The sequence below is a fragment of the Fusarium fujikuroi genome, chromosome FFUJ_chr01 (genome assembly GCF_900079805.1).
Source record: "Fusarium fujikuroi IMI 58289 draft genome, chromosome FFUJ_chr01".
NCBI lineage: Eukaryota > Fungi > Ascomycota > Sordariomycetes > Hypocreales > Nectriaceae > Fusarium > Fusarium fujikuroi.
Genome location: NC_036622.1, coordinates 149,852 through 163,787, shown reverse-complemented (window position 1 = coordinate 163,787; position 13,936 = coordinate 149,852). Strand labels below are relative to the sequence as shown.

The 13,936-nt window shown below is 46.6% G+C and overlaps 6 protein-coding genes; 4 read left to right on the top strand and 2 right to left on the bottom strand.

Annotated features, from left to right (window-relative positions):
* Positions 1-330: 330 nt before the first annotated feature.
* FFUJ_02031 (related to 2`-hydroxyisoflavone reductase) lies at positions 331-1,564 on the top strand (the record flags this gene model as incomplete). XM_023577894.1 has 6 exons in its annotated part: positions 331-364; positions 414-484; positions 536-747; positions 801-897; positions 950-1,241; positions 1,293-1,564. 6 exons carry the CDS (start codon positions 331-333, stop codon positions 1,562-1,564), a joined length of 978 nt encoding a protein of 325 aa, XP_023423571.1.
* Positions 1,565-2,298: 734 nt separating this feature from the next.
* On the bottom strand, positions 2,299-4,364 carry FFUJ_02032 (related to tol protein; the record flags this gene model as incomplete). XM_023577783.1 has 3 exons in its annotated part: positions 2,299-2,315; positions 2,553-4,193; positions 4,250-4,364. 3 exons carry the CDS (start codon positions 4,362-4,364, stop codon positions 2,299-2,301), a joined length of 1,773 nt encoding a protein of 590 aa, XP_023423570.1.
* A 986-nt stretch (positions 4,365-5,350) lies between these two features.
* On the top strand, positions 5,351-6,039 carry FFUJ_02033 (uncharacterized protein; the record flags this gene model as incomplete). XM_023577672.1 has 2 exons in its annotated part: positions 5,351-5,927; positions 5,996-6,039. The coding sequence occupies 2 exons, from the start codon at positions 5,351-5,353 to the stop codon at positions 6,037-6,039; spliced, it is 621 nt and encodes a 206-aa protein (XP_023423569.1).
* Positions 6,040-7,226: 1,187 nt separating this feature from the next.
* On the bottom strand, positions 7,227-8,128 carry FFUJ_02034 (uncharacterized protein; the record flags this gene model as incomplete). XM_023577561.1 has 3 exons in its annotated part: positions 7,227-7,337; positions 7,391-7,932; positions 7,984-8,128. 3 exons carry the CDS (start codon positions 8,126-8,128, stop codon positions 7,227-7,229), a joined length of 798 nt encoding a protein of 265 aa, XP_023423568.1.
* A 742-nt stretch (positions 8,129-8,870) lies between these two features.
* FFUJ_02035 (related to WSC2 Glucoamylase III (alpha-1,4-glucan-glucosidase)) lies at positions 8,871-9,849 on the top strand (the record flags this gene model as incomplete). XM_023577450.1 has 3 exons in its annotated part: positions 8,871-9,075; positions 9,149-9,220; positions 9,281-9,849. The coding sequence occupies 3 exons, from the start codon at positions 8,871-8,873 to the stop codon at positions 9,847-9,849; spliced, it is 846 nt and encodes a 281-aa protein (XP_023423567.1).
* Positions 9,850-11,546: 1,697 nt separating this feature from the next.
* On the top strand, positions 11,547-12,406 carry FFUJ_02036 (uncharacterized protein; the record flags this gene model as incomplete). XM_023577339.1 has 2 exons in its annotated part: positions 11,547-11,618; positions 11,687-12,406. 2 exons carry the CDS (start codon positions 11,547-11,549, stop codon positions 12,404-12,406), a joined length of 792 nt encoding a protein of 263 aa, XP_023423566.1.
* Positions 12,407-13,936: the final 1,530 nt, after the last annotated feature.

Below are 13,936 nucleotides of genomic sequence, written 5' to 3'. Positions count from 1 at the left end.
GTGAAGACTGTTGTCCGAATATTGGATTTGTCAGACTGAAGCGGAGTAGTAAGCACAAATGCCTTGCCCTGATTGGGCGGGCAGTTGCACTGATTACCCCGATCACGTAACCGCCGGGGACAGCTTAGGCCGACTCAATATCGCCAAAAGGGTTAAAAAGTTGAGGTTACGTGTTCGGAATAAAATGTCTGCCCGGGGCCAGAAATTGACTGACAAAGAGATCCCTGGTCAAGGCCGAGAGTTATCTATAAAATGAGGGTCGTTCCGCTTCACAAAAATACATGAGAATCACAGAATTCCCAAGTACATCTCACTTACAAGTCATTCAATATGGTCAAAATTGCTATCGCAGGAGCTTCTAGTGGTATGTTTAGCTTTATCAACTCAGTCCTAAAGTTATTAAACCTTTTCAGAGCTCGCTAGAGAGATTCTCGACAGGCTTGTCGCTACTGGAAAGCACGATATCACTGCGCTTGTCCGCAAGGTACATCTAGACCATAACCCGCTTGTTTGAACTGACGACTGACAGATCTAGGACCCATCGACATTCCCAGAGCTCTCAGGCGTCACTTGGGTGAAAGCCAATTATGAAAACAAGACAGAGCTTGTTGATTTATTCCGTGGCGTTGAAACCGTTCTCTCTTTCCTCGCTGTTCATTTGGACCCAGGGAACGAGACCCAGAAGCGACTTATTGATGCAGCTATCGAGGCTGGCGTGAAGAGATTCGCTCCGTCTGAGTGGGCAACGTGAGTTTTCCATTGAGCAGTGACAAGCGTCATTACAACTGACCATACTTCAGCGGATCCAAACTCGCAGACTCACTCGATGTCATGTCATGGTACAGCGGCAAGATCGAGATCAGAGATTATCTCAAGAGCTTGAACTCTGGTAAAAAGGTTGCAGATCCAGGGTACCCTCTTTATTCTAAGAGCTAACTTGGTCAATCAGGTTATCGAGTATACACTGTTCCAGCCTGGTGGCTTTATGGATTACCTTTGCCATCCATACAAGACTGCAAAGTACATCACCACTACTGTCGTCAATGTCGATTTCGTCAAGAAGCATTCGATAGTCGTCGAAGGTACCCTCGACGACGAGATCACATATACAAGTGTCAACGATATTGCCAACATCGTTACCAAAGCTATCGATTTTGAAGGCGAGTGGCCCGTGATCGGAGGTATCAGCGGTGACCGCATCTCTATCCGTCAGCTTCTCAAGATTGGAGAAGAACTACGAGGTAAGCATACCGGTCTAACAGAAGCAAACAAAAAGTACTAACTTCAAGCAGGAGAGCCTTTCACTATCGAGTGGCTTAAGATGGAAGACCTTGCTGCCGGAGAACTCAAGACCGACAACTACCCCCGACTTCCACTACCATCAGTTCCCCAGAATCAGGTGGAAGCTTTCTCAAAGATGGTAGTAATCGGGACTCTGACTGCTTTCCACCGCGGAGCTTGGACGGTCTCGGATGAATGGAATCAGGCTTTTCCGGACTACAAGTTTACAAAGGTTGATGAACTGCTGAAGTCTGCGTGGGAGGGCAAGCATCAGGCAATCTAGTCATCAGCTTTGTTATGCAACAACAGAGTTTATTTGTTTGATTATGGAGTATTACTATTGAACTCGAATGGTGTAGAGAAACGATGGCAACACCCTGGGACTTACACTTCTCATAATTATATACTTATCTACATTTAATGGTAAATAAATATAAGTCGGTGCTATTGACCTAATCTAGTCCTTCCAATTAATCACAACCACATCAATAAAAAGACCCTTGTGGATTGCTTCTTCGGCGCCAGGCGTAACCACTTAGCGTATAAATGGTGTAAGGGAGGCGATAGCATGTTGTGCATTGCGCTGAGGCACATGAGGTTACTCTCTGACATCTCCGGTAGTTTTTAGATGGTGATTTATAGGAAAGCTTTTACTTATTGTAGACTGCCTGCGTCGACCAGACAGAGCTGTAAAAGTTTAGATATGGCAAGAGCCTGCCAGATAAATCGTTGGCCCATGGCTCCATTTGATGTTAGCGACCTCGGCCAAACCCCCAACTCTCCAATTTGCCCGATTGTCATCTTCCCCTTGTAGATTCATTCCAGCTTCAAGTTGCAACATGTTTCCAGCCCCTTGCCCATCCATTCTGGGCTGGAATCTGGAATCCTCGAAACTTGATTAAATGATACAGCCACAGTCTCTTGAGTTACGCGGAATTTCTCTTACCTTGGTGGCAGACACCATAGTAAATTTGGACAGATATCAACACGCTAAGTTTTCTCTGCTAATTTGAGCTCTCAGCCATAAGTCTCAACTGTAAATAACACACCTAGATAACAACTTAAACATTATAGATATCAACACACTTCGAATAGAAATCGTCTGCATCTTCGCAACCACGCGTTGCATATGACTCTGCCTTTTCCTAGCCTCTGAAACATCATCGGAGAATGACATATCTCACGGAGTCCGATGATCTCAATAGTGTCGTTCTGTTGCCGATACTGGTCCTGATAGCGCTTTACGCCCACACATATCATCTGTTGCTCACCTGTGGCTTGCTCAAGCTCTTCCTCAAGGTCCGGTATGAAAAATCCGATGATGCAGCCGCATTCATCTTTCAGTATCTCTGTGTGATCTGGCACTGGCAAGTTATATGGCATTCGAACCATGCTTCCCAATTCGTCAAACCGCGGTATCGCCATACCTGGCATAAGAGAATGGCCTAGGATCTTAGCCAGGATCTTTCGTTCGTTAATCGGATCGACTGGACCTCCCGCAACTTTTAAATCCTTCAGCTTGCCTCCCCGAGTAAGTTTTCCGGCCGGACCTTCAAAAGAAACACTCCCAGACACACAAGTTCCTTTGCAATCTTTTGATGGGTCCACCGACTCGCACTGATTACGAATCTTGAAGTCTAGCCTGTCTACCAAAAGCTCGCCAGCTCCACGTGGTGTTGGCATGAAGAACGATATCTCGCCATTAAAAGCAACCCAGGCCCATGATGGCGCGTGGAACTCGTTAAAGGTCCGCAGAGGTGTCTTACTGGCATACCAGAGCAAATTCTCCGCGGCGTCGCCAGGTGAGTGGAACAGGATTCCGGCGTAGATCTTGCACGGAAACTTGGCTTCTAACCGAGCAGAAATACCAGCAACAGCGGCCAGCCTGTCTTTGCTAAACGTCAGCTGGCAGCCTTGGTAATCTGAAACAATACCCTGCCAAATGTTGAATAGTGAATCATCACTTTCTCTCCGCAGCGGAATCAGAGGGATCCTGTCAGCCTCTTGGGGATCACCGCCCTCCTCCTCGCCACTTTGGGTAAAGCAAGACCAGGAGAGCTTACTCTTGGTATAATATATCAGCCGTCGAGAGAGGCACCTCTCCTGCAATACCCAGCCCCTTTTATGCCAGTTGGACCGTGGAATACGTCTCCGGGACGACACAATGCGTGGACGAATCGTGATAGTGTTTTTGTCACAAATTTTCTTGGTTGGTATTTCCCTTAACCATCGCATCTTCCAGACATAGACTGCCGCATGGGTTTTGAATACTCGTTGGGATAGCTTGCTGAGAGGTTCTTTATTGTAGGGAATTGTGAGTTTGACTGAAGGAGAATTAGTGTCTCGTGGTAAGAACAAACCGTGGTCGACCCCATTGTCGTCCACGGAATCGACAGCAGCGATAGTGCAACTAGCCTCTTCAAAGATACTCCCCATCATATGGGACTCTTTCGACCAATCAGGCTCGTCGTCTTGTATGATGCAGAGCGAGTCAATCCAAAGATAACGGAAACCAAGTTGGCGTGTCACTTCTATAGCGTCCTGAAATGTTGGCGGCATATCATTCACTGGGAGCTCTTTCTGGTATTGGCTGAGGTTTTCACCCTTCAGTTTTGTGACAATTGATTTGCTCCAACGATGGCTCAGAGCAATGTACTGTCCTGACGCCTTATTCGATATAAAAAGCCGCGGCTTAGACCGGTGCTCTTTGAGATCGCCTATATCGACGACTCTAGTCGGTAGCACCGTGGTCTCCTGAGTTGACTTTTCTGTCATGGAGTGTGATACACGGCACCCTTGATGGCTGGATATACAGGTAGAGAGCCATTTTCGAAGCACTCTGTAGTTTCTTTCAGATGATGCTGGTTCGACATCGGTAAGCGGCACAAAGCCATGGGCTCCATACAACGAGTCTACTCGTACGTAAGAAAGGTGAATCCGTTAAAACACAATCGGAAACGCTCCTTACCTGCTGGAGCTGTAATCTGGATGGTCTCACCATCATTGAAGTTCCCTTTTCTGGCCTCCCAGCTGTTCTCCAGGTCACCAATGTATTGGTTCGTGCTCCAGTGCAACTCGGCCATTGGTTTCAACCTTTCGATGACTGTCGATAACCCCGAGATTATTTTCTCTTCCCTGGAGACTGCTGGTAGCTCGGGTAATTTGGGAGCCAAGGAATGATATTGATAGTGCATTTTATAGGAGTCTAGATTGGCTGAAAGCTTGCCAGTTGAGCAAATCATCAACCGACATAATGCGCATGTTTCCCCGGATTTGATGGTGTCCCTATATGTCAATGAGTGAGTGTAGCCGTCTCGAAGCATGGTAAACGTCAGGGCGCTACATGCAGCACATAACTTCCGAGGGTGGTGTGCAGTTACCATTTTGCCAAATTCGCAGCCCTAAAGGTGAGAACAAGACTTATTTTGGCTCTGACGTTCGGAGACCTTATATCTACCTGTCATTTGATCTCCGAAATACATGATCCACGTGGATCAATATGGCTGGCCTCTGCAAGTCTCGTGTTGTGTCTGCCTTGTTGCCTCTTTATGCACCCCGCCCTAGAGTTGCTACTGAACATGGCCAATAAAAACGACTTGGACTATGATTGTTCACATTCTCGCTCTGATTTCCCTAGAACGGCGTTACTAAACATTCCTTCACCTATACATTCTTTTACCAATCTAGGGTCAAATAAACAATACAAGTTACGCAATCTGAAAATCTTAGGCGTTGGTCAAATGGCGACGCGGTCCTCCACCGGTTGGTTGCATGGCAAACCCCTCAATGGTGACATAGCGTGACCTGCACCTCGTCATGGCAGAGCCAGCCACCTCCAATGATAATCAAGGTTTCAACCCCCTTGCAAGATCAGGCCACAATCAGGCTAGAAGCTGAAATTGAATTCCTACAAAGGCGATCCAGATTTCTCAACCTGCATTACCCTCTACATCAATCGAAAGCTTCATAGTATCATCAATCTCTACCATGGAAGCCGCCGCTAGTATCATTGGCACCACATCCGCGGCTGTTACCTTCGTTGGAACGATTGCTAAGTAGGCTCGTCAACATGGCTGATGGTGTTTTCATCTGGGTCAAGCTGGTTTTGCGGGAGCTAGAACTAGAACTTGATTCCGAGGTCTCCCTGGACGCCCTCTATCAAGTTCTTGATACTTTTCCGAAAAAGCTGGAAACCTTTTACGACAGGATTCTACGCAAGGTCGAGAGACCAGAAGCTTGGGCCGTGTTGGATGTCCTTGTTGAGACAGCAAAATGGAGCTTTCCGAGCCTTTTCACCATTTATCACCATTCTCTATTACGGGGTTTAACATCAAATGTTGATGATGATCAAGCAACTTCTGATGACACACCATGGCGGGAAGACCTGACACCAGAATCACAGGCTCTTGTCGACAATTTCCGAAAGCGGGTCCCCTTACTTTTCCGTGGCATGGTAGATGTGATTCCTGGGGGCCGCTTCCACGAAAACACAGCATCGGACTGTTTGGCATTCTCTCATCGATCAATATACGAATACCTAAACACTCGTCCGTGCCAGAAATCCCTCCGGTCTCACGCTGACACTCAAATAATGGTAACCAAGTGTTTAATTAAACAACTCAATCGTTACCGGGTTTCAAGCTTTGGTATGCCAACTTTGTTAGAGGAATTGCTGTCTCAGATTAAGCACACACATAACGACTCAATTCTGCAGGTTTTGGGCTTGTTAGACGAAGCGCTGCTTCATCGTCAAACTAAAGAAATCGGAGACATGTTCCTGGATCTCCATAGCAGCCCAAAATACATACTTAGGGATAGAAAACATATTCCCTTGGTATTTCTCTGGAGCTGTGAGCAAGGTTTTCTGGAATACTTACATTGGGCGATGCACAATAGCCCGTTCTGGCAAAACAACGAGTGTTTTCGAGCTACCTCTATTGCCATTCTTTCATCGTCGGAAGAAATCTTTCACCATCATCACCAGCGGACTCTTTCCACTTGCTTCTTGGCGACGAATTCGGCCCCAACTTTTGGTATACACATCCTTCACTTTCATGCTCTATATCACCATGGACTCGATTTTTATTCCACTTTATTGCAAAAGCTGCTTCCAATTCCCTCTACTGGTTTGAAGAGCGTACAATATTTTCGATTGTTAGCAGATTCACTGAAAACAGTCCGGATCTCGATCTTATTTTGAGCTGGACTATTGGAAAGACTTCTGTCCCTCGTCGTAGGTTCTACCTGAAGGATATTAACGTCGAGAGAAGGGTGTGGCATGACAGTCAGTGTCCCAACGCAGACACACTTTTCTTTAAGGGAAAGAGATTTCTTGTGTCAAGGAAGTTTAGGTATAAATTTCCCCATGGCATCTCAGCTCGGGAACTGCTTCTTCACTTTGCACCTACAGACCTCTTACCCCTTCTTGATAATCTCAGCAAAGACTCGAGGGTTCCAATAGTTAAATGATAGCCACAGCCTTTGTACATTCACTTAATACAGGGGTCAAGAGAAATAATATATGTAAAGCTTACCTCTAACACTATAAGCTAGTTAGAAGGGCCTACTGATCCTGCTGGAGCACTACACCGAGCTATCTAAATGTACATCTAGGATAACGCTATGTTATTATTATTATATTGTAAAGACGCTCAGACATAAGTCTCAACTAAGCATCACGTTTGCAATTGAGGTCGATGAGTGGCAGACAATCGCCAATCTGCGTCTTGGGGGTCCCTAGGTCAAACTCGTATACTCAGGAGACTCACACGCATCTACTACGAAAATGTTGAAAATTCTTCAGTTGCGAAGTGTTGAAGGCTCAATTAAAATTATATACAGAAGTGAAAACACCTTAAATGCTCTTACAGCATAAGTCCATCACTCATGCACTCGTTTCCCCCGTCAGAAAAATACCTTCCCCAGTACTTTTAGGAACTAATTGCCTAGTAGAGACCGAACATGGCCAAGGCGACAACGGCCATAGCAGTGGAGAAACCAATCTGCTTGGCAGCGCCGTTGACGATGACAGTTGAGGGGAGAGGAGTCGATGTAGCCTACATATATCGTTAGTACGTTATGCAGGAATATAGGATGAATCGCTGCTTACAGTAACACCAACAGTTCCAATCTCATCAACAGAAGTGTGACCAGCCTCATGAGTCTTGGTAGGATTGGCAGCATGAGTTGTCTCAGCAGCGTGAGTAGCAAGAGTAGTATGCTCATGAGCCTCAGAGTGCCCAGCCTCAGTAGAAGTGTGAGCATGCTCAGTCTCCTCATGCTCATGCTCATGCTCAGAGGTGGCCTCCGCCTCAGCTTCCTCAGTAGCAGTAGTCTGCTCCTCAGCCTTGGTAGTCTCAGCCTCTTCGACCGCAGTGGTAGCAGGCTTCTCAACAGCAGTAGTCGAGGGCTTAGCTTCGGCAGCGGTGGAAGAAGGCTTCTCCTCAGCGGTAGTAGAAGCAGCACCAGAAGAGCCAGAGGGGCTAGGCTTGGGGGTAAGACCGCACGACTGAGCGACTCTGCCTACGCCGCTGCCGTAGTACTTCCAGATATCGTACGTGTTGGCGCACGACATGCAGCGGCCGTAGCGCTCGTTCCACTCGTCGCTGTCGCAGTAGTCACTGTCATCGCGAGCGAGGGTTATCAAGAGACCTACACTCTGTCAGTAAAAAAGTCCTGGGAGTGATTGTGAGGGTTACTTACCGCAGTCTTCGTGGCAGGCGTACTGAGGGGTACCAGGCTGCTGACGCTTGACGAGGGGGACAGTGTCGGGGAACTCGAAGCGGGGATCAATGGCGACAGCGAGAGAGGCAGAAGCCAAAAGAGTGTAGGCAGCGAGAGAATGCATTTTGAACGAGTGAAGTCTAACGATTGGATGACTTGGGAGTGTTGAGGCTGTGAGTTGATGAGAAGAGATAGATGGAAGAGGGACCAAGGCTATATAGCTGCACGATCCCAATGGCACAGGCCAATTGTTCTCAGCTAAGCCTAAATCACAAGTCCTTCCCATGTCCAGCGCAAAGAAAGCAGGAAATTGCATTCCGGTCAATTATCCGTCCCATTCCGAGAACACCGAAGACCTGGCTACACCCTCAACATCACTGATTGGCCAGCCCAGCATTTCATGACCTGATGCCAAGATAAAGTGCATACTCTAGACCTGTATATCCGATATCGCACCAACTTTAATCCTCGCAGTTAGCCCCAAAGTGCTCTAGCTGCGGTCCTCGGTTAGCGTGTCGCGCCAATGGGAGCGTCAGGATGCATCAAAATCTTATCTGATCATCTGATAAGCAGGGGGATGTTGATGTTCACCGGATTTAGGTGGCACACGATTGCCGGATGGGTCAATCAGATGTCAACGGCCAAGTCGTAGTGCATTTCTCTTGCCTCAAAGGGCTCAGTGTGCTACTTGGCGGTTCAAAAGTCCCGCAGTGTCACATGTACCAGGTGAAGATGGTGTATCCGTGAAATGGTGTATATCACGAGCATGATTTCCCCTCATCGTTGGAAGAGAACAGTAACCACGGTCTTCTAAGAGTCTCTGCCACACCTTGTGTTGTTCTTGTCACTCCGTCGTCTCAGTCATCATGTTGAAGAATCTGCTCGTTCTGGCTCTGGCGTCTTTTGCCTTTGGGCAAGATGACATTCCTACGGATGCTACTGTCAAGGATGAGGACATGGGACCTGCCGCTTTCATGTGGCCCCCGGACCGTGTTTGGTCTGGGGACATGGACAACAAGGCTCCTTGCGGTTCACGAGCAGCTGCTGGGAACAGAACCAACTTTCCCATGAGTACGTCAGCCTCTTACTCATTTGTTCTTGACACGATTGTTTTGCTAGAAAATTCACTAACTTTGTTCTTTAGCTGGCGGTGCTGTCTCTCTGGTCGCTCAGGATGATTACTACAATACCAAAATCAGCATCTCGTACTCAGAAGGTCAGCAGCCTCATCTTTTGACTGTCTGTTGACAACACTGATTTACTTTGCTTTCTGTAGACCCCAAGTCCAACGATGACTTTGAAACCCTGATTCAGGAAAAGAGCATCACAGATCTCGATCCAGGTCACACCTGCGTTCAAGTCCCCGATGCCCCCTCCAAGGTCTCAGCCGGTGACAACGCAACTCTGCAAATCATCTACCGCGCAGACTGGGACGCACCTCACAACCAGACCTTCTACGCCTGCGCTGATATCACCTTTGTAACAAAGTCCGAGTTCAAGTTTGAGATTCCCTGCTTCAACGCCACTGAGCCCGGTGATGATGACAAGGCAGCTGGTGCGACTGTTGGACCCAGCCCAACTGCTACTCACCCGTCTACATCTTCTGAAAGCTCTGATGCTTCTGAGGCAGAGAGCAAGTCGGGCAAGTCTAATAAGTTGAGTGGTGGAGCTATTGCTGGTATTGTTATTGGTTCTATCGCTGGTGTTGTCTTGATCGCTGGTGCGATTCTGTTCTTCTTGCGTCGTAGACAACAGGCAAAGAGGAACTCGCGAATTTCTCGCATGGAGGATAACGCGCGCAAGCATCAATTGGCTACGGATGGTGCTTCTGGCACCAGCATCTAAAGGGATTGTTCGCAAGAAAGTTCTCTGTTACAGGATATCTAACGGTATACGCAATACCGGTCATGATTGGAGGATATGATAATGTAATCAGTGATTCATGTAGTAACGAACATAACGCTATCCTGATACTCCTGATGCTCCCTTTCTTTGTATCGATAACATGGCGTGATGTTCTTTTCTCTTTGCTCTGCACCAAAGCCAGCCCCAGTTGTGGCTGGCCAAGCGTGATAGAGGCAACGATACATCAGATGCCCAAGACAATAGCGCCCAATTCTGCAGGTCACGCTATCACGATACCTGTGTCTCCACGCGTAGAGACAACAACTTTGGCGTTCTGCCAAGACGACGGAAAGTTCGCCTAAACGTCTGTGCGGTGGGGACGGAATTCGCATCATTGGCCAAGAGTGGCCCCATCTAAATAGCACGAAAATATTAGCGCTGGGTCGAAGTCGCCGCTATTGCTTGTGACATTCAACGGCGCGCGCCACTAGAGGACTTGGTCAAGCTGAGATGGGCTTGGCAGAATCAGGAAGATTCCAAGAGTTAACAATCGGTAGTTATGTTGTCTTGACTTGGCGGGACTCGGATTTTATGAGTCGGGCGCGATGTTCTGATCTGATCTGATAAGACTCGGAACAAAAGGAGCCGAGGCACTGGCTGTGACACGTGATGGGATTTGGTTCTGGACCTATTTTTAGATTAGTTCCGCTGACTAACTGAGTTTCTCAAGCTCGTGCTCCAGAAGCAAAGCGGGAAAAATTGCATTGAGGCATCTTCCTGGGATACTTCAAAACGCAGACCCAGACAACAATTTTAACAGCTACCTAACTTAAAGAGCTATAATAATAAGCTTCACTGATCTTTTTACAACTAGACTCGAGATATAACAGCTGCTTTCGCTCTCTTGAGCAAATCATAGTGACTCTGGCTTCAGTGACAGACTTACCCTATACATAACCATCACGTCTCGGCTGACCTTGAGCAATGAGCATCCGGATTACCTGTCGCTTTATTTTTCCAGGCACTAATTATATAAGGCCATATTGAACATACACTTTATCGAATTCTCAGGAATTTGGTCACATTGTATTTCTCCTCCGGCTGATTTTATCGGATATCGGAACCATTATAATCCCGCTTGGGGTCGTTTCTCGGCGGGGACTTTTGACCCAGTGTTTAGGAGTATCGAGACACGTCTGGTCTGAGCATCGACTAAGCAAGGATTTTACAGATTCCACTTGGAACGATGGCATTGGCCCGATAAGCTTCAGGATAAACAATAGCCTATGAGCAGTTCTCCATTAGATCTGAGTCAGCAAGCTTGGACCTTGAGGCTATCGTGAGATCTCCTGCTGACTTGTCCAGCGCTGATAATATTCAGCTCTCAAAGACATGGAGCAGTGCAAGTCAGCATCGAAATCGTTAGAAAGAGGTACAATATCAAATGCGACCGAGGATTTTTCTTTTAATGTCATTTCATCATTTTAAAGGAAATTAGAGTCGGGATGAAAAAAATGCACGTCAGAAACGACGTCAACTTAATGATTGGTCGCCCTACAGACCTACGGATTACTCTCCAGCCATCCAACGTCAGCACTAATACATTACTGCACCTCTTACAACGAGCATATAAGTAATGCGCTGTCCTTCGAAATGTTGGGCTCAGTGTTAAATGCTAAGTTCTGTGGCATATCATAATGGAAGAACCCAAGAAGCCATGGGTTGACGGCCCCTTTAAGCTCATCAGCGCGTCAAAAGCAGGTGACTCGGTATGAATCCTGGAAAAAGCCACTCAGCACACGACGATACAGTTACTAATGATCCGACTCATACATAGCTTGAAAAGCGCGCTGAAGGTGCTCGAAAATGCGCTGCAGGCATGGCTGTCGTCCATAACCTATTCCTGCGCGGCGTCAACGCCATATACCTCCAAGCAATCAACGTCGCCGAAAAAGGAACGCAGAAAGACAAGGTGGACTTTGCCAGCTTCGCGTGGGCGTGGAGCCAAGAAATCCAAGAACATCACGATATCGAAGAAGAAAAGATCTTTCCAGAAATCAACAGAATCACCGGCGTGCCAGGCCTCATGGATGCCAACATCGAGGAACACCGCTTATTCCACGAGGGATTACATCGCTTCACAACCTACATCGAGAAGATCCGCAAAGGCGAGGAAGACCTCGACGGCTCAAAGGTCAGAGAAATCATCGACTCATTCATGCCCTCCCTCAAAACACATCTGCACAACGAAATCGACACCCTTGTCGGGCTTGACAAGTACGCCGACAAGTGCGACTGGGGAGCGTGGTTCGAGAAGACAGGGGCCGAAATAGGCTCTAACGCCATGAAGAAAGCGTCTCATCGTAACGAGATCCTGCCGCTGGCGTTGATTCTTCACGATAAGGACTTTGAGGGCGGTATTTGGGCGGATTTCCCTCCTCTTCCTTGGATTGCGCTCGTTGCTATTCGGTGGCTGTTTGTTCGTACGCATCAGGATTGGTGGCGGTTCGCAGGGTGTGATTCTTCGTCTAACCGACAGGATTTGCCATTTGCTTGATGTTGGCTCGAGGGTTGTTGGTTGTTGGTTCTGGGATATATAGTGGATATGTTATAATGAGACGTTACCATGATACACGACAGAGTTGCATAGAGAATAGTTGTCTCTCACTCGTAGATTGCGGTGTGACAGTGACTATACGGCCAAATACACGTGAGAAATAATGACAATCTGGAGCAATATCTCCTCGGTATAACAGACCCCCACTCGTGTTTCACGTCTTATTACTTACGACGTTGCAGTTGACAGGAACCCTAGAGGCTTAGCTTACCGGTACCGTGATATTGGGAAGAAGGGCCGAGCTTGCCACGGGGCGAGCGGCACAGTCATGCGCGTGTTTTCTTGACAGTGTGATTTGATTTTTACTGGAATCTTCTAGGGCCGGGTGTTACCTAGCCTGTTCCCCCTGAATGGGTGCGCGCCGGCGCGGGATGAGGTGACAGGGGCCGCACTGCACCGTGTGCGTGTGCGGAGAGGGGGTTGCGGATCCGAACGGTTTTAAGGCTATTGCTCGGGTAGAGTCGATACGAGGTGAGTGAGCTGTTGATAATGGGTGGAATGGGATATGTGTCAGCCCTATGTCTACCGAAAGCTTGGATATTTAGTATTCTGCCTTATTTCCATGATTCGGGATGTGAAGCTGTGGTGGTTTAGAATGCTTGGTAGGCGATGTACACCGTTAGAAGCCGTCATCTCGCATACCCTTCTTTACGAAAATGCACCCAACGGATGCAATTTTCCCGAGCGAAACGCGCAAGGAATACCTCGACGATCATTCTGACCTGTGGATCTCTCATACCCGCTGATGTGATCTATAACATGTTGTTTTCTCAGGGACGGGGAATGACCGCGCGATATGAACATGGCCTGTAGGGTATCATTGTTGGTTCGTCAATGAGGCGATTCAACATCTCGCATCGCAGTGCTTTGACATCAGCTGATTCATGCGACCAATAACGTCCCCCACCTAAAGACCGGCCACCTCTATAGACTGGCCACCTCGGCTAAAACACTAAAAACCTAATATTATAATTAATTAATAAATTATTATAATATTATATTTTTTATATTAAATAAAACTTTAGTTAGTAAATATTTATATAGAAATTAATATAAAGATCCTTAAGTTTTAATTTCTTAATTTTATTTACTGTTCTTTTTAGTTATAAAGTTTTCTATATTTATTTATAAGCTTTCTTTATTACTAGAATCTTTATAAACTCTATATTTAGGTTATAAATAACTTTTTTATGCTATTTTAGTCGATTTTCTTTATTTTCTTACTATAAAATACTTATTTCTCTATTCTATTACTTAATATTAAAGTTATAACAGTCTAATTAACTGCTAATTTTCCTAAAAAGTAACCTAATAGTTAGATCTTATATTATAGAAGCTAAAACTTGGCCTAAAGCTTGCTAAAGCTATATAGATAAACAGAAAGTCTTTAAAAGACTTAAATCCTGCTCTTTTACCGGCAAATTTACTGTAATAGCAGGAGAAGGTATCTCTATAACTATTAGGTTTATT